The 23557-nt window shown below is 37.7% G+C and overlaps 1 protein-coding gene across 12 annotated transcripts in view; it reads right to left on the reverse strand.

The window, feature by feature from the left end:
- The window catches only part of PTPRM (protein tyrosine phosphatase receptor type M), a 479902-nt gene that overhangs the window by 79736 nt on the left and 376609 nt on the right, over positions 1-23557 (reverse strand). For 5 of the 12 annotated variants that reach the window (XM_040587160.1, XM_040587159.1, XM_040587155.1 and 2 more), the window contains 5 exons: positions 18207-18358; positions 15605-15679; positions 15351-15377; positions 11173-11184; positions 10226-10413 (listed from right to left, as the gene is read on the reverse strand). In XM_040587160.1, coding sequence (XP_040443094.1) covers positions 10226-10413; positions 11173-11184; positions 15351-15377; positions 15605-15679; positions 18207-18358 — 454 coding nt within the window. The remainder of the gene's footprint in view (positions 1-10225; positions 10414-11172; positions 11185-15350; positions 15378-15604; positions 15680-18206; positions 18359-23557) is intronic. The other 7 variants (XM_040587163.1, XM_040587158.1, XM_040587156.1 and 4 more) reach the window with 3 other exon arrangements.

The raw sequence follows: 23557 nt of genomic DNA on the forward strand, positions 1-23557 counted from the left end.
AGGACCCAGGGAGACCTAACTGCTAATTAATAAGATGGATAGAGAAGCCAAGCAGTTGGAGAACAGCAGTAGCCCCAGAAGAGTGTAGGCAGTGGCATCGCTGAAATCCCATGTGATGGGTAACTGGGGCAGCAGCTATCACACTGAGACAGAGGCGATGGTAGGAAACCAGAAGGAATGAAGAGGCTTGCTGACCCCCTCCTCTGCCCATTTACAGCCTGTCAGATCTTCAGTGGACTTAACATTTCCCATAGACTCTTCTGAGCCCATCAAATCAGTATGTTGTAACAACAAATTCATTCCTGCTAGAAAATGCTGATCATCTGTTCCATTGACAGGACAATTACTAAAGCACTACAGGAAATGTGTAAGAAGTCGTCCTGTATTCCACTTAGGAAACTTATTGTAAGATATACTGAACCACACGCTACATAAGAATACAAATTTTCATTTCCTGAAAAATTCATAATGGCCATTTTAACTTATTTAAAACAAATGCATTATAGAAAATAATGCATATTTTAGGTATGCTGTGGATAAACTGCTGTTAAATGAAAACTCCTAATAGCTAAATCATGCTAATTTGATTTGAAAAGTGTTCCTCTCACTTTACAAACAGCCAGTAATAATGCTTTGGTCATGAAACCAGCAAGGGATTAAAATGCCTAATTATTTGTAGTGAATAAATACAAACCATAGAAAATACATAAGGTGTATATATAATTAATAAAGAATAGATTATAATTGCATTTAACATCATTTGCATAATTTAAAATGGAATAACTACATGACTGATTTTTTATGTCTTTTTAAAGGGCACTAATAAAATATGAAGGAGGAAAGGAGGCTTATATGAGTAGGAAGTAATGAATAATATCTTGAACATTAAAGCGCAATATATTATTCTGTGCACATAAACTGGACCAATTCATTTTCACAGGTGCAACGGGAAAAGTATGGTACATCAGCAGATTTCAAAAGTAAATAATATGTTAACTGAAGAAAAGATTACAGATTCTGATAAAATATTCAATATCTTATTTGAATAATTAACAAGTCAGTCTGGTGCAAATATGCAGCATATAGCCTACAATGTTTCAAAAACTTTTCCTTCTTTCAAATCATACCTGTCACCAGCATTTAGAAAGTTTAACGAATCACCTTATTGCTGCGAGCATTAAAGCATTTTTACGGATTTCCCTCTGGAAACTCGTGTGATGAGTGAAATTAAGTTCAGTGGCCTCATTTAGTTTCCTACCATGGCGTTCAATAGCCCATAATGATGCACAGATCAGCTAAATCTGAAACAACCTTAATTTCAAAAGGTGCAGAGAGAGCATAGACTTGATACTAGCAAAAGCATAGTAGCAAGATCACTCAGCAAAAATGACAACCAGAGTGACATACATTGTGAGACATCTGCTGAGTACAGTCGGACTGTTTCTCAACCTGTGACTGCCAAAGGGGAGGAAGACAAAACAGGTTAGAAGAGTAATGGTGCCACAGATTTTACATGCTAAAATAGTGGAGTGATGTGTGAGTGTTGGTTATTAAAAGAATAAGAATATATCTCTGTGTACCTCCAAACACAAGGAAGCAGTAAGATGGAAAAGTTAATTTGTCCCATTAAAAGTATATAACTCCTGTGTTAACTACTTGGACTTATCAGATGGGGATACTGGGTTTACAAAGACCTTCTCGGTGCAAAGTTGACAACAGTCAGTGAAACTGGGAAGCTCTTTCTTTCATTGCTCCAACTTGACGTTGCACATGCCCACAAATCTTTCCAGAATAAATTGAAAGATTTTGCAATGCCTTCAGAGAATAAAAGATCCCAGTGGTGGAGCCACATGTCAGGAAAAAGGGGAGCAAAATTACAAGAAGTTTGGAAAGACTGCTGTGGCAGCTGGACCCAAGATGGGGAAAACCCCACAGCTTTCTAAAGCAGACTGAAACTTCATTGCCGTGGGATAATGAAGGACAAGAGGCACATCCACAAAACCGCATGCAACAGCTGAAATGATTCCATTTTAAATGTTCAAGTAGACTCATTAGGGATCAGGAATAACATCAGAGGTGCTTACCATGCTTTACATTACTTTTTGACTTTCAGTCCATCTATGCTGGAGTATGAAATGAATGTCTGCTAAATATCTGAACATGGAAAAGACTCCCAGGCCACTTTCAGGACCATGAGAATTGACAGGTTATAGAACACTTTTCATTGCTGATAGATTTTGTATTCATTCATATGTTTGCCACCACATACACCAGGACTACCAGACTCAGTAGAGGCAGATAACAATTAAAATAGCTGTTAGATCTCCTACATAAGACCAGCCTGCATTCAGTTTATCTGTCCAGTTGATCAGCTTAAGCATCTCTATCTCATGACTTTTGAGTGGACCAAGACTTTTCTGAGTGGATCAATACCACCAGTCTATGTTTTAACTGCTAAGAGGGACACAATGGTCATGAAAGATGCACTAAAAAGCTACCAGCCTTTCCTTAGGACACAGCCTAAACTTTACTTTACATACAAGACTGAGTCTGGCAGACTCACATGGAGAAAAACATCGGGCTGAATTAGGGATCCTTGTTCTTGTTAGGTATCCTTGCTGCTTGAGATCATACACAGTTCAGCCTGTTCAGGCTACTAAGGAGAAGAAAACAGGAGGTTCACACCCAAGTAAATCACAGACTGATCAGTACCGAAAATAGCCATGTCACAGCATGAGCAAAGAGCTGCCTACACCCCACTGAGAGTAAACCTAAGGATATTGGAAGCATTCTAGTCTACACACTTCTGCAGTTCTATTACTCAAACAGATAAAACCCCAAAGCCTTTCTAATGAAGCCGTGACCTGCCTAAATCTATAATTTGTGATAAGAATAAGTTCTAATTAAACCTGTTTAAACAAAAACAAATTAAAAAGCTGTTTCTGCATATACGTGCCCTTTTATTTAAAGTGGAGAAGAAGGCATTTAGGAAGAGTGGGAGAAGGAAACTGAAATTTAGAAAGTCCTGTGACACCTTGATCGCTGGGCAGTTAGCTACACTGCAGCTCAGGGCAGCATCATGTGAGTGATATTGAACACTGCAACAACACTTCTCATACATTTGAAATCTGTTAAAAATAGAAATTCACAGCTATTAAGGATAGGTTCAGAATTGCAGAAAACTGGCTGGCACACCAACAGACATCCAGCAAACTAAGTGTCTCTTCTCTGAACCAAACAATGCCCAAACAAACTCCTATTAACTGCCACCCAGCTAAAATTGTTGGCAACTGATTCTTGCTGATCAACAACTGGAAGTCACCCATTCTGCTAAGAGACAGTAAAGAATTAAAGAGATACTGCCTGCACTGGGAAATCGTGTCACTAATAACATAGGCTGTTTACTAGGGAATGTAGTTTCTGGTTTGTGATGACTTTATTTCAACAATTTATTATTGATCTGGAGTACCTTAGGATTTCCAAACGAAAACATGCTTCATGGACATGGCAGCTGCTCATTTTTACTGCTGCTTTTGGCCTCCCTAGATACGATCTCCTCAGTGCTGAGGCTTCCAGTGTCCAAAACTCTGGGATAAACCCAAGCAGGAACAAGTTACCTGGGATTGATGGAAGGCTGCTGCAGGTCCCATGGCAATCTGAAGAAACTGCATTTTTCTGAACACAGTCCTTTGATAAAGGAGAAATGCCTGTCTCACACAAAGGACCTTTACATCACCATTTGTTGTGGTTACCTTTCATTGTGCATGGCAAACTTACATAATAATATATTCTTATAATCAGACTGCTGCAACTTTCTATTAAAGATTAAACATCGAACTGGGCACTCAGGTGATTGTTCTAAGCTCCATCTAAACAGATGAAATGTCACAAAAAATAATAGCAATGATCTTTACGGATGAGTATTTCCAACAATTTTCTGCACCATTTTCACAGGACAAAGTCCTGCTATTTTACTTCTATTTCAATTTCTGTTGTTTAAAATCTCTAATGAGTTTTCTCATTATTACAAAAATAGACAGAGAGACAAACAGTTACCTGCTCTCAGTTCTGGAGGACACAGATGTGGTCCTTCGTGCATTTACACTGTGGACTCATGCCCCCATTCCTACCCAACATTTCACAGTCTTTCTGCTTTCTTTGCAATTTGTGTCTGGTGGGATAGAAAATGACCTGCACTGATTGTGGTATTGACTGTCTCAGCTAGTGCTGAAGAATATCAAATAAAATCAGAGAAAAAAGGCATGATAAAAATGTACAGGTTGGAGGTGAAACAAGCCAGTTGCAGTCACAAGGAACACATGCAGAAAAGGCAGCACCAGCTGTGCCCTGCTGGTAGCTATATCAACATAACATCAACAAAATACTTCTTTTTTCCTTCCTATTTCAAGATTTCAGAACGGGGCCCCAGAAGCACAAAGCTTAGAAGTAGCATGTAGCAGCAAATTTGTCTTCCAGCTGGAACCAAAGAGAAAGAAAAGCTGTGACTGGAAGACTGGGTTGGAGTGACAAGATTTCTAGTCCCTTAAGCCTTTGTGTGACAACAGAAAATAGAAACTATGTCGGACTTGTGTCCCAGGTCAAACATTTATCTAACAGTGGTCTGGAGAAAACAAAACCTTCAGCAGGCACCTATGGGGTAAACTTCCTCTGTCAAAAAATTCCTGCTTGCCTGCAATACTCAAAACAAGGATCTGTATTTCTGCTGGTCTTAGAGAGTTTTTTTTTCCTATTTTGTTTATTTCTTACAATTAATTTTTGTTTACCTCAGATATTGCATTGGCCAGTAGTACACTGTGTGAAAAACTGTGGTTTTATTGACTGTCAGTGCATCTACCTGCATATCTTCTGAAGTTCCATTTCAAAGAATATATTGCCATGAAGATAGGATTTCTTTCATGCCCCCTATTATTCTTAGCACTCACCTCTAAATCCTCTTTGAATTATTCATTTTTTTATGATCACCTTTGACCACCATCCCCCAAGGTATAACTGAGCAGTGACCATGACCAGATAAACTATTTTAAAATACTTCTATCAACCTATAAGATGTGCTAAGAAGTGCTAAACTGAAATGAATTGTTTAACGTACATTAGATAATAAATTTCATGTTCCTGACCTTGATAGGCCTTCTGAGTCTGTATCCTCATAGGTATCCATCTATTTAACTGCTGTGATTTAGAGATTAATACAGTTACCTTGGTGCAACTCCTCAGAGTGGAGACCGTGTAGCATAAAAGGGGCATATCAGTACAGTTTATCTTGACAGCATAAAACTTCAGTGTATTAGGAACAGTATTGATTTAACGCTATTGGTGTAAAATAATTTCTGGACTGAAACAGTTAACTGCTGCAAAAGCTTGAGAAAGGATATGTTTGACAGGAGGGGAGGAGAAAGAAGGTGAGAGAGACAGTGGGGAGAAAGGCCTTAAAGTTAAAGCTACACAGAGAAACCTTTTTTTAAACTGTTATTGACACAGTCCTGTTAGTGACAGTAAGTGAGGCTGATCCGAGCAGGATACCCTTTGCAAATCCTGGCTTTTCAAAGGAACCTCTGGTTTTGAGATAATGGAAGCTCAGAACTCCCTGTCATGGAACATAATGTGAAATTGATTTTGCAAGGCTTTATCTACACAAAGTTGCACCGGTTTAATTAAAGGTGTGTTTTTAAATCAATTCTGTTAAACCAGTCCAAGCTCCTGTGTGGACACTCTGAAATCGATTTGTAACTGTCTTATGTCAACTAACCTTAATCTGGCAAAGGACCAGTTTATACTGAACAGGCACCAAGTTTTGCTGATCCAGAAATATAATTTAAAAGAAAACTTACATAAAATAATAAGATTTTGATGAAATTCTCTGTTTCTGCCCTAGCTATGCCAAGCTATGCTGGCCTCCGGTCAGCCTAATCCATCTGTTTAGGAAGGAGATGAACTTGTTTCTTTGCATCTCTGTGTTTATGGCCTTTTGACAGATATACGTCCTTGTGAAAGGACACGGTGTAAAGCACTGTGAAACAAGGAAGTCTAAAACCAAAAGGTGGCAAGTGTAAGGAGAAAGAAGGGATGAATTGTAGATACCACTTTCACTCTGCATTGCTATTTCTTTTGTTTCTGTAATGCAGAAAGGAAATAAGCAATGACCCTCCTTCCTGATCAGTAAAGGCTCTCTCATGCTGTGGTACTGGGGAGCAGCTTCAATAACCCACCATCAGTGTAGGGGTGCATGTGAAACGAGGCCAATGCTATCCTGTCAGTCTAACATTGCTGGAACCAAGCCAAAATCTCCCCTTTCTTAAGGGTCTGTTAGAGGATGGAAAGGATTTTAAAGATCTACTCCAGACTAGCTTTGTGGAAATTTCCCTGAGTTTAAGGATTTCTGTGCAATCCCTTCCAATCATTCACACTCCACTAGGCTGCAAATTAAGGTCTGCATTTGAGTCCACAGCTTACAGAAACGCATCCACGTTATCTCCACAGCTGAGAAGCACATGGGAAAACGGGCAGTGAACTTGTTACCGATGTGCCGCTAAAGGCACACATGTATTTGATCTCATTCTACAGGCACAGCTAGACACAAAGTCAGAAGCTGCACTGCTACATCCAAGAGCCTGGATGTGATCCTGCTATAGGGAACAGGAGCCTTTGCACATGCCATGACAGGAACAGGGCCAGGCTGTAGGATGTTTCCCTGCGGGTATTTGGCCAAAGCTTTTCAGTGATGAGAGCCAAGGTATCCCAGCTCCTCCAAGAAGGAGAACAAAAGGGCACAAAGCCTGCAAAGTATGGTGTTCCCCCAAGCCACCGTATACTGGGACCTAAAGGTACTCAAGTAGGTAATCCTAAAGCACAGTTGAGCTCTGAGTGACTAAGTTCTAGCCCGCTGTTGCATTTCATTTTTCAACCTTTATTTATGTTACTCCAAAAACTTGTGCATGAGGCCAATAGGACCTAAAGCTACCCAGATGTGCTTAGATTGTGAACTATAGCCGTAATTATTGAGAATAGTGGCCCTAATTAAGTTTTATTTTAAAGCACTCTAAAACTATGCATGACAGTAAGTGCTCCGTATCCTTGCACTCCTCTGAAGTGTTGCTAATGGGTAATGGGCTATTTTACTTTCTGTTCAGTTCAACAGATTTATTTTCAGAGTGAATCCTGCGTGAATTTCTCCTGAATCAAACACTTTCCCTGGTGAGACTATATAATCCTGCTGCCTTGTTAGAGCAAAAATCATCTATGAGACTTCATTGAAAACAAATCCCCTGTCAAACTATTTCTTCTTTTTCATTTGGGCAGTTATCCTTCTGATAATTTATAAGGAAAAAATTCTTCTGCTGTCTAGTTCACCCCTGTAAAGAGAACAGTATCAGTGTGACAGCAGTGTAAACAACGAGATTTGCAATCTTAGCAGGGCCAGAATAAATTGGGCAGTTTTTCGTTGCATATGGAGGAAAACCAGCAATACTGCAGCAATTCAAAGAAAAAACCCTCAAAGATATGGCTAGTTATGGCTCATTCTGATTATAAACAATTTCCATATATAAAGAGGACTCTCCAACACTGCTGCAGTATTTTAAGTCTCCGTTCATTGACACTATTAATAAACTGCACCCTAATGTATTGCATCCACTGGCATTAGTCATGACTACACCTACTGTCTGTAATGGGATGCCATTCATCAGCTTGGTAAGCTCAAAATTAGGTGATTTTCCTGGAAACTGTTTCTCAGCAGCATCATTTGATCCGCCGTAGTTAAAAAGCCATGTCATTGGTTGCATTATAAATTCCATTTTACACTCTTCTTTTTTTTTTTATAAATTAATTGTAGCTTTCCTCTAGGCTTAATGCTGGTATAAAAGGTTTTGGCTGATGAGCAAATCTTTTCCAAAGACAAGAATTTTCAATTCTATCCTTTTTAAGTAACAGTGGCATAAAAAAAAAAAAAAAAAAAAAAAAAAGTCCCAGGAACAAACTTGTTTAAGTCAGCTACACAAATGAAAGTTGACAAGTGATTAGCTCCTTCTGGGAATGAATTGTTTTCTACATTTTAGGGGAAAAAATATCATCAGTGGCTTTGGAAGTGGCCTGAAGCATGGGCTTTGGAAGTCTAATACTACAAATACCAGTTTAAACAATTACATATTTAAGCAATTGTTATAACATGGACTTGGCATGACAAAGTGCTAACTTCAAAAAAAACACCATGTCTTGTAAAATGCAAGCAGTAGGCACACTTGTAAAAACTCAGCCATGTACTAGTAATTGTATTAGTCATCCTGAAAGACCTGCAAGAGTGAATACATTAATTCCTACTGCTAAAACTTAAGCATTGGATATTGCGTCTCTGGGGCAGTGCACACTTGTGCATGCCCAAAAAAGAAACTGTTGCTTGTCCTGCAGGATGGAAGCAATGCAAATTACTTTTGCTGGTTGTCCTCCTCCCTTCTGTCAGAGGAAAGAATGAGAAAAATCAGTTTTTTTCTGGTTTCTACTTTGAGAAGACAGTTAAAAGTGAATCTGTATCATTCTGTTGCTCACTGGTTATGTCAGAGACACATCACAGTAAGACCCATTTACACCTGTTCCTCTGATTTCTCACATTCTAGTTCCCAAGGAAAGGAAATTTAGGACTGTGTACTGGGTTGGAGATGCAGCTGAATTTGGACAGGTTCCTCAACTGGACAAGTGGACACTACCACATACAGAGGCAGATGCAGAGGCTCTGTCAGGTGTAACCTGCTTCTGGAAATGGGCAGGGAGGATGAGCTGCTGGTGGTCATTATTTGCTTCCTAGACCACACAACAGTGAACTTTTTTTTAAAAAAAAATTAATTACATCATCTTGGATCATAGTCCATAGAACGTATTAAAAGTTAACAGAGTATTTCAGAGCTGAGAGCTTCCAGTCTGCCTACAGACCAGACTCCTCAAATTCTTATGCAGCGCATCTTCCTACCTGATCAATCAAAATTAACTCATGAATTCTCATACACTCCTATGACAAATTGGACAATTTATAGTCCAACCCTGTGCATCAATCTTATGGTTTTTTTCTCTGTAGAGTAATATATTTACGCTACTTTTTATTTGGATTCAAATCCACTGAATTGTAATCTTGTGGGAAACTACTTACTGTACACATCTTATCAACCCATAGTGGAGTGTTCCTGTATGTGAGAATCATTCACAAGAATAAACTCCTTAAGATATGAGCTAAATGGCAGAGAAAAGAGGACAAAGGACATTCATTTTTACATCCTAATGATTAAAACATTGGACTTAAGGGGATTTTAAAAGGTCTCAAATCCTTCCTCATATTAGACAAGGAACCCAGGTTGCTAAGTCTCTGTTCCTTCAAATACATTATGTGGATGAAGAGCGGTACGCTCCTGAGACTCTTCGGCAAGACTCAGCTTTTGAAGTCAGGCATAATACCACCCTTAATTTTGGACATGAGAGCAAGTTCTGCTTGGTTTTAGTTTCTTTCACTTAGACTGACTCATCTCACAATGAAGACAGGATCTGCAGTGCAATGTGCTGTGTTCCTATAGTATTTACCAAATGTCATTATGGTCATGACATTTAAAACGAAGATGATAACAGGGAGGAAGCAAGAAATGAAGAAACAGGAGTTGAATCAAAACAAAAGGAAAAAAGAGAGACTATAAGTTCATATGAAAAATAATAAGGATTAGAGATAGCCTCCAGCTAGCGGGAAATGGTCAGGCTCCACAGAATAAATTTTAACCCCTACTGAAGATTCGTGTACTTCCTCTCCATGATGAATACTATTATTCCAAGAAATACTGCTTGTAGAACTTGATTTCTAAGTTAGTATCTTGTTACAGGGCAACTGTGATTAGATGATCTGTGATGTAGAACTTTGGAAAAAATACATTCTTCAATAGTAAAAGAAAAATTTGGCAAATTTTGGGAGAATGTTAGTGGGTCTGTTTTTTTGAATATACATTTTTATGCAATTAGAATTAGGCAGTGATTTCCAAGAAAGGTTTTTATGTCTCACTCCTCATCAGAAAATTTGCTCACTGCAGTGTTGATCCTTTCCATTCAATATCTTCCCTCACAGAGCATCTGGCTTACTTGGTTGAGTAATTATTTCTCCTGTTCTGTGGTACAGGTAGCAGACAGATAAAGCCGACACTGCAGAAGAGATAATAATCAGATCATTAGACCTGACACTTACTTCATACTCCTCTTTGAATCCATAGCCTTCTGCACACTTCATCTGGGTAATGTGCTGTAGCAAGTCAGCTACACGTATGGCTGGATGAAGCTGTCCGGTCTGGTAGGGCACATCCACTGGATCTCGCTTCTTGTAGGTATGGGATTGGACCAGGCTGCTTGTGTCACTGACCATCGTATGGGTTTCATCTAGAAAAAGAGTAGCGCGTAATGTACCGGCTCATTTTCACTTATTAATAGAAATGTAAACTAACAGATTTCTCGAGGAATGGCAGAAATCTGACATCATCAGTATTGCTTCTGTTTGTGAAGGCTACACCAGAAGAACAGTAAATCCATGGAGCAGTTTACACAGGGAAATTGCAAGACTGATTGGAATGAGGCAAAGTCCATGGATCTACAATGGAAGCATTGCAGAGCAGTCCGAACTCTAATATTGTTTTAAACATCACTAGCTGATTACAGACAGGTTTTAAATTGGGCATTTGGTTCTAAACTGCATAGAATTTTCATTCTGAAACTTCAGCAAGTCCCATTGAATGAAACTGGACTTGTATTCTTCTTAACATTACTGAAGTGTTGCATTTTACACTGCAAATTTAGAGCAAATGTTTGGAGTGAGCAAAATAAAAAGATGCACAAAATGGCTTATGGTTTCATCAAGCTAGGACTGCAATGGAAATGTAGATCTGATACAGCATTTGGAGACACACTACAAGAGGACAAATGCAAAGGATCATCTGTTCAGGAAAAATGTCTTGACTGGCTGCTGAACATGCTTTAGGACCACAGTTTATCATGAGCCATCACATTAGGCATGGAATGTTATATGTCAACTGACATGCAAGCCAACGAACAGGAGAACCCAGTGGGCTGGTTAAAACTTTTATGAGACACATACTCTCCCAACCCTCCACATCTCTTCCAGGGGGCAAATGGGCAACTTACCATTGATTGGCACTTTTAAGAAGATACATATCAGGAGAAAAAAAAAGAGGAGGAGAAAAAGGAAACAGGGCATAAGCAACAGTACTACATTAATAATTACAGGTAATTTTCTGTTTGTAATTTAGTCTTTACAGAGTGATTCCCTAAACGAGTCAGATTCTGATCTCAGTTTCACAGTATAAATTAAATGTACTTAAAACAAGGTATCTTAATGTGAGTCAATTCACAGTGATGCAACTGAGATCAAAACTTATACGTAGCAGTAAATAGACAGATGCAAAAGTGCACTCTACCTAAGGAAGCAACATGACTTCCTGTTTAGATGGAATTTAAAAAATTTGTTCAGACTTGACAAGAGAAAAATCCAACCCAAATTCTATGGTCCACGTATCATCATAAGTATTTTTTCTCTTTACCTGAATAATAACTTTACATATCTCAAAGAGTTTTTGATTTTTAACTGAAATTGTGAATGTGGTGCTTTGACTTACTTGAACTACTCCTCACTGGCTGCACACTAAACATAGCAAGGGGTTTATAAAAATACTATGTTTATTAAAAAATTACTACTTTGCAAAATATGTTGTATGAAAGGGAAGCATTAAAATAATATTTCTGCATTCATTAGTTAGATATATTACAGTAGAAAGTTCCACAAATACTCTGGATGTAAAGGTCCCAGATTCTCACGTACACACCAAAAATACTATCGCACCTCATTAAAGGTGAGATTATGGTCTTAGTTATACCACTGAAAATTGATGTTAAAGCCACAAAGCTCAATGAATCAAATTGAGGTTCTCTCAATTCACACTGATACTAAACCACATGAAATCTGGTCCTCAGGAAGCACACAGTCAATATGAACTGTACATTTAAACCTAAACCAAAAATAACGGAGAAGAATTTATGGGTATGAGTATGGGCATTTCACTACTTTCCCTGTCAGTTTGCTAACCTGATCTAATGCAGAGGAAAGGGATTCATCTTTTAGTCATAAAATTTGACAACTTTTGTCTAATGTGTGATAAAATTTTACTGCAAAGCACCTTGGGATGCATGGCATGAAGCGTGGTATACAAGTGTAGGTACAGTATGTTGCTGCTGAAATGGCACCTGAAAACTACAAGGTGGCTAAGACACAAAAGACAAAAAAAGTGTAGGAAGTTGATCATGATTTTTTGAGTGGCTTATTTCAGTTTTAGAAACATGTTAGATAACTTGGCTTTTTTTTTTTTTTCTTCCCCCCCCCCCCCCCCCCCCCTACAGAATTCCTTGTAACACAGACTGTTAGTAACTAAGATGAAGGCAAAGTTATCAGATAGCAGGGTCTTGTGCTATGAAAGCAGCAGTTTAATCCTTATGAATCTCTTTTTCTGTAAGCTCCTTTGTTTTAAACCAATTTTCCTCTCTCAATTTCTTTCTCTCTTATAGCTGCATTAACACTATTTTTCTCTCTTTGGGAGTGAACTTTTATGTTGTTTTAAACAAAGCACTTTCAATCCCTGGTTTATATGGTACATATAGGAGCCACTTACAGTTTTTTACTTTGCCTTTGAGCCCTGTAGCATGAGCTTTTCAGCCATAACAGTCCACTATTTTTCGAAGGGTGAGCCGCTCCAGATGCAGTGCTCGTATGCAATGGGAAGCTTGTCCCGCTTAAATACTGTTACAGCTTCAGTTGTTCTACCGTCCACTTACTCCCACAGAGGTGTGCAACACTTATTAAATAATATATTTATTTACTAGTTATATGAACTTACAGTACGGAAGGTATCTGGAAACCCAGCCCAATATTTTTAATTGGCTGAGACTCCTTTTATTCTCCAATTTCAGAAATATGCACATTGCTGACACTAGATAAACATGACCTACACTCAGGCTCAGCAACTATAAATGTAGCCACTGTTATGCAAAATGTTTTTTTCTAATCGCAGGCTTTCACTTACGTTATTAGGCTGAACATGAAAGGTTTCCCTTAAACGTTAAGGAAAGTTTCTCATATCTGAAACTAAATCATCAGACTGTTCTCTTTTGTCTAATTTAAGGAGTTCCCCAATAATTACCAGACTTTTTTTTTTTTTTCAATTAGCTAAGAAGTTCCTAACTTGCATGAATAGTCCATGCTGTAGATAAATATATAAATGGTATGTGTATTGTGGCCTTTCTAGCAGATTTTGAAAACTAAATTCAGCCATTCAACAGACCTGTACTCTTTCCCAGGGGGCCACACTGAAAAGTTCATTTATTCCTAACTGCAGGCTTGATCCTGCAGTATAACACAACTTCTGTCGACATTGGAAGACAGCAAGAGCAGGTATTAGTTGAAATTAAAACCCAGCATATTTTGTTAACAGCTATATTCCTCTACTGACTCAAACGTATCTGATTTGTTTTACCTCACATAAAATACTATTCCTAAACAGTCATTCATAAGCACATTTTGTGAGAGAGATGAGGTCTAAATGGAATACCACTCATAAAAGGGTACTAAATTTTTAACATTTAAGGTTAAAAAAATATTAATTTTCCACAGTAAAATAACTGGAAAATTTTCTGAGATGAGAAAGCACAGGTTGCTGTAGTAGACCATAAAATACATAACTAACTAATTCAAGATTCTACAGACTTAGTAAAAGCAAATAATTTTTTTCCCCCTGTGTGTGTTTGTCTGATATCTGAATTACTTGCTTAGAGATTATTTCTTGTGGGAAAAAAAAGCTAACAAATAATTTTACCATCATTATTATATAGCAAAGGAGCACAGAAAAAAATAAGAAAAACCATTAACAAAACTTAATAATCTGGATAGGAAATCTCAAAGTTTTTCTCCTGATAATAGTACTTTTCTCCTTGCCCACCCACAAGGTCAGAAAGAATATCTACTGGATGAAGTGTTGAATGAATGCTAAAGCACACACAAAAAAAATCTAACGTCTCAGGCAGTTAAAAGGCTCTGCAAATTTCATTTGCATGCAGATTATTACATTGTTACAGTCACTACATTACCTTCTTCCAGATTTACATAACGTATAAAAACGTACAGGTTCCTTCTCCAAGTTATCACACTGAAATGCACTGTGCTAAATATTCTTTCAAGATAACATATTTTCAAGATCACCTTCCTAAGCTTCTACTTCTTATATGCTTCACTCTAATTTTACTTAAGTCTGTCTAATTTACAGATTAAGGGCAGGAATCGGTTAAGGGTCTTATATGTTGTACTGTGATTTGAAGAAAAAAGGAGGAGAATGAAAAATATTTGTTGTAAAAATATCAAACATTGTAAAAAGAGTAAACAGATAGGCTTAACACTGAGGTTTGAACTCTTGCTACAGTGCACTGTTATATTTTGACTTTTTTTTTTTTTTTTTAAATCTCCCTGTTTATTTTAAACTTCGCATGAGAAGGAGGTGTAAATGAATAGAAGCCACAAAGCGGTTAGAGTTACTGAAGCATTGAAAAAGCAATAGCGCCTCATGCTTATTATTTTATCACTGTGTAGAAACCTCTCTCTTTCTGACATTGGACAATAGCAGGTTTTTGTAAATTCCCAGTGGAAATGCTTTACACTTTAACTGTATGTTTTTAACCTACAGTTCTACTGTTTTATTTTGTTTCTGTGACACCTGATGCATAATAAACTATATACTCTAAGTGTCATGCTATCATTTTGCTGTTCAAAATACCATCTTTCCTCTGAAACTTCACTTTGACAAGCATGTCAGAAACTGTGAGGTACTATGAGAACAAAAGATAGCTGGTGGATGGCCAAAACTGTATTTTGTCTGATTTTTTGTATCATGAGGAGTCTAATTAGGAAAAATTTTATTTTTAAGAAGTGACATCTTCAGTTCTGAGATAACACAGAAAAAAATGAGGGAACTATTTAAATTGCTGCAGTAATCAAATTCTTTTGTGTCACTCCAAATACATGCATAAACATTTCCTCGCAAATCCACTTGTTAAGATTATTTCTCTCTTTTCTCCCCTGACTTACACTATGACAATAGCAATCAAGCCTGGTAAGTGTCCATAGCATTCTCAGTGTAGTCAAGCCTACCACCCCTCCCTTTAGCATAAAACTCCAGCTTTTTGCATATTATTGTCTGTACCCCAAGAACTATGATTTTCTAAATTACTCAGCAATGAACTTTGATAAAGGGAAATGTTCTCACCTAAAATTGCAGTTGGCACAAATGGATCTGTCATACATCATAAGCAGGTCAATGCAGAAAAGGTAAAAAGAGAGAGAACAGTAAATGATTGATAAATGTTTCTGAGTTTTCTTTCAGAAAGCTACTGTACGCAACCAGTATGCTGCTTATATATGTGTTAAATTTCTATGGCAAGGAGTATAATAACATAATTATATATGAATTTATTATGAAAAGTTCTATATAGGGTGGAAACCACGGAAAAAATCAGTTACCTGGGTAGTAAGAATTAGGCACTGTTGTGCTCAATGTGTTAGTTTTCATTGTAAATGAAGATGGTGAAGATACAGCTGCAAAGAGAAACAAAGCTGGTTAGAGACAGCAAAGTGGTATGTGGCTATTTAAGCTGAGTGATACAGCATATGTGATTGACTTGGTTTAGAGGCTCTCATCTTGTGTTTGTTGCACTGGAACTAGGACCTAGGGAAAACGAGGTGGGTCTAATGAATCAAATAGCTTACTGAATTAGATCAATAATTTTTAAAGAAATGTCATCAGAGAGAGCATTTTGATAGGTGATGACAAATATACTACTTAAATCACAAGATCAGACTGAATAATGATGCTTGAATAAAGATATCACAACAACAACAGGTGTTTTTGACAGAAGCTTTGATCAGTAGTAAGTTTACTTGATAATACTGTAAATACTGTATGCAAATACTATACTGTGTTAATTTTTTGCTCTCCTTTTTTTGATTTGTTCAGACAGGTGGATAAAGTGTACACAGATACTATTATGCTCTTAATATCACAGTGGTTTTCAGGAAGTGATACATAGACCAATGCTAGCATGGGTATATAATCATTTAATCATTTGTAAAACCCATGGGAAAGCCCAATGCAACAAATTAAGTTCAGTTTATTGTCTGGTATACAAAGATCATGTGAACTACTATTGTATGCACAGATACATTCATCAGGTGGGAGTCAATCACATTTTACAGGGTGTCCAGCTAAAGAGTCTTGAAAGGCTTTTAAGTAAAGCTAAATGCAAATTCAGCTTTAATTGCTTGTCCACACATCTCAAGTTCAGTTGGATCAGTGAATGTAAGCGCTTTCTGGATACCTATAAACAGACTGCCAGGAATTTGCGAAACAGAAGCAGAACTGAGGAACATGGGATCTGCTGGATGAGGAGTGAGATTACTCCTGCTGGCTTTCATCCATGGTTTTTTTTGGTTGATCTTCTAGGGCATACAGTTGCCAGCCCTTGTTAAGATGGAGCTATTTATCTAAATACTTAAATAATCCTGGCAATTTTCACTTATCCTATAAATGAATACATAGGAGACTACTTTCCTTTGATTACGTCTCCTGAATCACTGGATGGAAAGAACAGGGTGGTATCCCTTTTGGATACGGATGCAGAGATTAGTTGAGGTCAGGGCTGCTGCAGCTAATGAAGCTGTCTAGGTACAGAACGCAGCCAAGGTAATAAACTTTCATAGGAAGTAGGGAATGTTCTAAATGTCTTGAGTACAAGGCCTTACATAAAGATTATTCCTAAAAACTGTCAGACTGCTTCTTCTGGTGACCACACTTCTTATGGAAAGTCTAATTACAGGTTGTAGCCCTCAAGTGTTATAAAATACTTGCTATGACAATAATTTTGAATTGGTTTAAGGTGTTTTACATAAAGAGGATTTAGTCCCAGGAACGCATTGCAGATTCTTTGGTTGTTGTGACCATTCAGTAACACCATTGGAAAACTGCACAATGATGACAGAAGATGAAGTCAAACCTCTTGATCTCTTCAGAGAGGTAAGCAATCTCATTAACTGCAATTGTATATTCTCACCAGAAAGGCGAGTCAAATTTTGAAAGATCTATTTCAAAGCAATTTCAAAAGTAACTGAAATATGAATTAACATTGTAAATCCTGAGCCTAATGCTGCTGAGAGAAGTCTCCCTGTATAAAACTCACAGACTGTTTGTACAATTCAGCTCATCAAAGATAAGTTCTTAAGCATATTATTAAAGACTGGGAGTTGGGCCTTGCATACTGTTAGTACTTGAAACAAAATTCAATCTTTGACAAATTCTAAAGATGTTAAAAAACACCAGTATACAAGAAAAACTGAGATTCCTTAGGAACCATAAGAAACAGGAAAGTTTTTGAACACAGTTATTCTTTTTTCATTCTTTTTAACAATTATAAAAACCTACAATTTTTCCTGGTCTTTGCTTAGTGCTAACCCCATGACAAGAGCTAGTGCTTGACTAAAATTCTAATATGGGAAAATGTAATATCTGAAATTTTATTTATTTTTATGGTAAATCCAAGAACAGCCAGAATATTAGAGAATCTCTTATGAAATTGCAGAGCAGATAATTCTTTGCACAAGATACAGAAAGACCATCTTCTAGAACTGGAAATAACAAGACAATCAGATCACCACTATTAAGTTATGACATTAAAAAAATAAATTTTGCCTACAAAAAAACGAAGTGAGCAGGGGAAGTATTGAAAGACTTGGGACAGCATAAGGGATATAAAATTTTTAGCATGACAGAGACTGGTGAAAGAGAAAACCACAGCTGTTTCGGTAATGTCTTTGCTCTTCTGCAGAAGAAAAGGATGAACAGAAAAAAGCCCAATTATCCTTATTATTTTTAAAGAAGTCTATTCTTGATGTCTGACTGTCTTGCTCATTTGAATACACACTGTAATGTGCTGCACAGTGAGAAACTCTGGGTCCTATGGATTTTCCATGACTGAGTAATGAGGAATATTTTAAAAATCATTTGCACCTTTCTTCCACCTTCCAAAAAAGAAAAAGAAAAGAAAAGGAAAAAGAAAAAAAACCAACTTACATCTCCCATTTAGATTGTGCGTGTCCATGAAAGAGAAAGCTTCGTCACAGTTGGTGCCTTGCTCAGTGTAGCTTTTATCCATTGAATTCACCATCACTGTCATTTCCTGCCGTGTGCTACTCAATGTCTCTTTCCGCTTTTTAGCCAATTTTCTTAAGAAATAAATGTTGAGGGGGGGAAAAAAAAAAGAAATCAAGTTTTAGTGAGCACACAGCCTTCATGTTGTTTAGATCAGCACTGCAGTTTGTAACTACATTATTAAGTAACATTTACAATTATTTCTCCATTCCTGAAAACTTAAATTGATTTCACACTCATGTCTTTCAAAGGCATCTGATAATCAAGGGATAGTTGCCAATGCCCTGACTTACAGTGAACAGCACCTTAACCCTTGGGGACCACCACTGAATTAAAGGGGACTACTTGGACACAAAGGTGATGTAAGCTATTGCATCAGAGGCTACACCTGTTTAAACACACAAATAACAATGATAGGAGAGAAGATTTAACTGGAATGAACAAGTCAGTAACAATTTTCACTTCACATGTATAAAACTGTCTGGAGCTGTTTCATTGAGACACCATATAGCACAGCTAACTGGTTTGTATCATACTGTAGAGTATGTTTGATCTCTTAACAGACTTTGCACAAGCAAGTGACATTTTAAACTGACTTGCATTTTTAAAGACTATTTTCTGTCACTCTTGATTTCAGGAGAATTAGCCACACGAATTCTTTTTTTCTCAAGCAGGAGTGGTCGGTCAGAGACAAGATCTTGAGTCTGATACTGTAACAGTGATTCATTAAGCTATAGAACTGCTTTGGATGCATATAGCTTAGAAGTGCTTTGGATGCATATAGCTCTTTTTCCCAGATTTGTCCTTCTGTTTCTGTCTACACTAAAATCTCACTCTGTCTCCCCAAGAGTTATGCTCAGCTACCATCACAGAATAACATGCCCAAAACTCGTGACTTTTCCTTCCAGCTCTGTAAGATATCTGTGATCCTGATGATGGTGGATCCCCTGCCCATTTGGCTTGTTTCCCCAGCCTGTGACTCTGTCCTTAGACCAAGCTTTTCTCCAAGTCCTTGCCTACAGCCTTCACTTAAAGTTTCCAGATTCCTTCTGTATCGTATCTTCAAGGTATGGGTTTTACGCAGAAATAACTCCTCCACAGACTTTGATCTTGTATCTGTTCAATGGCTCTTCCTCTGCAGAAAACATAATAAGCCAGCTCATACCCATCCATAAAAGAAAGATCTTTTAGATATCTTCAACGGCAACTTACAGGAGCTTATTATTTCATCTGTGTTTCCTTCCAGTTCTAGAGGCCTCTTGCACCAAGCATAACCAACTTGCGCTCTCAAAACCTTTCTCTTTGTTAACTCTCACTCAGTATGAAAAAATGATGCCCACCACAGACCAATATTTTATACTAGCCTTCACTGGATTTTCAAACAAGCGCGTTTGTCTCCCCTCATGTCACAGGGTAGGAGCTTTCTTTAAACCTCCCTACTGTTAGTTCACTATTCTGCTTCCAGTCACTGCCTGCAGACACACTCCGTGTTACTGTTACTGCAACACGCTGTGTGTTATTGCTATTACTGCTTGCTATGCTGATCAGCATTGCCTCAGACTCTCCCAATGTTCCCCGTCTATACACCAACAAGCCATTTGGGCAGGAGCTATGGTTGTGTTCTGTACTGAGACAGTACCAAGTTCAGCAGTATCTTAGTCTGTGACTAAAGTTGAAAGGCCTTTGAAACTAAAACCTTGCTCTTAAAAGAAGTAGTAATAGTAAGTGCAGGCATGGTATTGGGTCATTGCACGTGGAAGTATTAAGGGTCACATTTGGCCCTCAGTCAGCTGCTGGATTACCACTCCATTCATGAGGGCACGTCCCCATGACTGACAGGGATAGATGGAAGTGCTCTGCTTAAAAACCTCCTACAGTACCTGCAGTAATGAGTAGTGTGTACCTCTCTGCTCATCCCAGCTCAGAAGTCACCTGCAATAGCTTGAGCCACCATGAACACACTAGATTTTGACTGATGCTGAGGAGAGCGCTTATGGTCAGTTGGATGGCAGACACCTGTGGGACTTTACTACATTAAGCACTTAGATGTGCAACAAAAAGACTCAATAAATGCTTGTTTTTATGGATTTCAAAATTCAGTTATATTAATATTACCGTCCAGCTAAGAAAGAGTAGAAGATAAACAGTAACAAGTCATATTGTTCCTGTAGATGTTTAACTTCTGATTTTGTCATTTGGAATATCATTGGTGGACAGAAAAATAAATCATAAACAAAGGTTTTGCTTCTAGATTTTAATTTATTTTTTGATTTAAGGAAATTAAATGGAGGAACTTAACAATTCAAGTCCCTTTCTGATCAACACTAATTTACTTGGTAGACTTGATAATGAAACTAGTCCTTTCTCGCCTCACAGCGCATAAACACAGAAGGGACCGTTACATAATCTAGTCTGAACCCTTTTATATCAGTCAGCAAAATTTCGCTCAAGTATCATAAGTAAAACAAAACTGTTACACCTTTGCATTCTCTAGTCTCCCTCCTCCTTCATATCTAATAGTAATGAATGAGTAATATATTACTTAATGTAGAATCTGAGATGTATCTCCTAATGTATGAACAACTTAATGGAAGTCTTTTATAAGGACAGGCTTATCAAAGAGATAACATCAAATGGATATACTTTCCCCTCTTTCCACCCTTAGCTCTGATGGCAAGACAGTAAGTCATGCACGCCTCCCCTTCTGATCCTCTTTAGCTGAAAGCACGCACAGCTACACACACTACCTGCCAACCATTGGGCAATTCCTAGCTTAGCTGGGTTATGAAACTAGAAACTGAACAGTGACAACGACAGCATCCACAGTGCGGTCACTGAAACTTCCGTAAGGTACATATTGTACTTATTTTATTTCACGGCTGTGCAGACCATAGGAAACTATTTCAGGACAATTCAGCACTAGAGCAAAGCTTCAGGAAGGCATGCAGAAGCAGATTTTCTTCACAAGACTTCCCTCTCTTCAGGCTGGAATCAGCAGCTTCTCTTTAACCAGTTGCCAATCCAGTTAGCTATGTAGATGCTACATACTCACTAAAGCCAGGAAACTGCAGTATATAGTGGCCTTCCCTTGCCCATCAGCGGACCTGTGAGTACTATTTCTATTCACAAAGCCTTTAATTGCCGTCCATCTCACAAGCTCAGCACTTTCTCCAAAACCTTTTGCACGTGAACGATGTACTGGTGAACAGGTAACAAACCTTCCTTAACATTTTTTTAAAGAAATGCTACCAGGACAATCACCACTCAGTGATATTGATCCATATCTGAAAATCCACAAGGTGGCAAAATATATGGTATCAGCTACTCAAGTGGGATTACAAAATACCCTATGATCTGTAGGGTGCACATCTGAAGCATCTGCTGTTCCAGCTAATGTCCTTTATTTTATAGTAAAATTTGTTTCCTTCCCAAGGAAAGCCAGAGTTCTTGCTCATTACACCAATAATATGAGGCTTGACTTTTATAAAAAGTCTGCTAATCTTCTTAAAGAAATTACACTCACATTTTTCTCATTTCCTTCATTTTTGGTTTTGGTCCCATAATCAAGCTATAGCAGATTGTTTTTATGGCAGTAACAACTGTACAGTACTTCTCAATCTGAATCTAATTCTAGAAGTAGGTCTTGCGGGAAAAGTTCAAATCTGAAACAACTGTTACAGGAAGAGAGCAATACCAGCCAGACTTTTGTTCTGTGAACAAAAACACCCACTGGACTTAGTCAAGTAAACTTTAGCTGAATATAACATTTTTCACATCTGCAGTTTTCAGAAATTGCTGAAAGTGTTGCAGTCTCTGCAACTCATCCATTCCTTGGATCTCTTGGTCCCTGGGAGGCTCTAGCCATGCAAGATTTAAAAAACTTATAAAACCATAGAACTTCACATAACCATCACCACTCATACTCTTAGATTTGAAGCAAATTTTTTGGGAAAAAAACCTTAAATATTTGATCATTTTCACTCACGGAAAAGACACTTCACAGACACTTAAAGAAAACAAGATCTACAACCAAAGGGAAAAAGAAAACAGATGGAAGCTCCCACAGTGATTACCTAGGATGAAATTCTTTATGTAGGGAAAGCAAAAACAATCAGCTTACCATACAAATAGTATTATCATCACTCTATAAGGAAAGAGAATATACTATACCAGTCTCAGAAAAGAGGAGCCTGATATTCAGAACAATCTCAAGACTAGCTAGAAATTGTTGGTATTTTAAGGCACAAGAAATTGTGAGAAGTGAGCTGGTAAATATATGGTAAAATGCAGAGAAGATGAACACGCGGACTCCCACACCAAATTGTGTGGGATTTTAGGTATTATTTACTCTGTTCTGATACAAATATTAATTAAACCAGCCTAGGGAAATTAATAAGCTAAAAGCTTCATCACAATTTGCCCCCATTTTATCTGCAACCCTGAAACTCTTCAATGTTGCATCTTTTTCTTGTACAGTCCCATCCAGTTAAAAGTATCAGCTTGTAAAACTTCTGCGAGCCTGACTCAACACCTTTCTCAAAATCCTCCTTCTCTGTGGTTTCTCTCTCAAACCCTCCAACATGCCAAAACCAAGAATGTTAAGTTGCTTCTACATTATCAGCCTCTGGTTTGCTCATTTTCCACTTACTTACCTGCATCCATGTTCTCTGTCCTGTCTTGACTATATAGCAAATTCTTTGGGACCCAGCCTCCCTTTTCCCTTCGTTTTTATAAAGCACTAGGAACAAAGCATGAGGCACAACGGGACACTACCACAGTCAGAAGAATGTAACAGCAGTTACATTTACATATTATAAAAAAATAATAAAATGGTGACTGAGGCTATTGCACTTATTGTAACTTAAGATAGAGCAGCTGCTTGTATTACATACTGTTTCAAATTTTACTTCTCTGTGTACAGGTCACATTAATGGTTCTGATAAAGGATTGGGGGCTTTAATGAAACCCACTGATTGGTGCATATGTAGTTACAAAAGCTTTTAACAGCTTGCTCACCAAACCCCTGAAAGAATTTAAAATATACTCAGAAAGGTCCTTTAGTAGAATAATAGCTGGTTAAAAAGATACAATACAAAGGGTAAGACTAAACTGTCATTTTTCACAATGGATACTTTACTAGTGAGTATCCTATGAAAGTGTGTGCTGGGATTTGTACTGTTCACCATATACACACTGATCTGGAAAAGGGGTGGATAAGATTGTTGTCCACAATGGTTTTGGACATCACAGTTTTTAATTGATAGAAACACAAA

Source organism: Falco naumanni, chromosome 3, assembly GCF_017639655.2.
Source record: "Falco naumanni isolate bFalNau1 chromosome 3, bFalNau1.pat, whole genome shotgun sequence".
In the NCBI taxonomy this organism is placed as follows: domain Eukaryota; kingdom Metazoa; phylum Chordata; class Aves; order Falconiformes; family Falconidae; genus Falco; species Falco naumanni.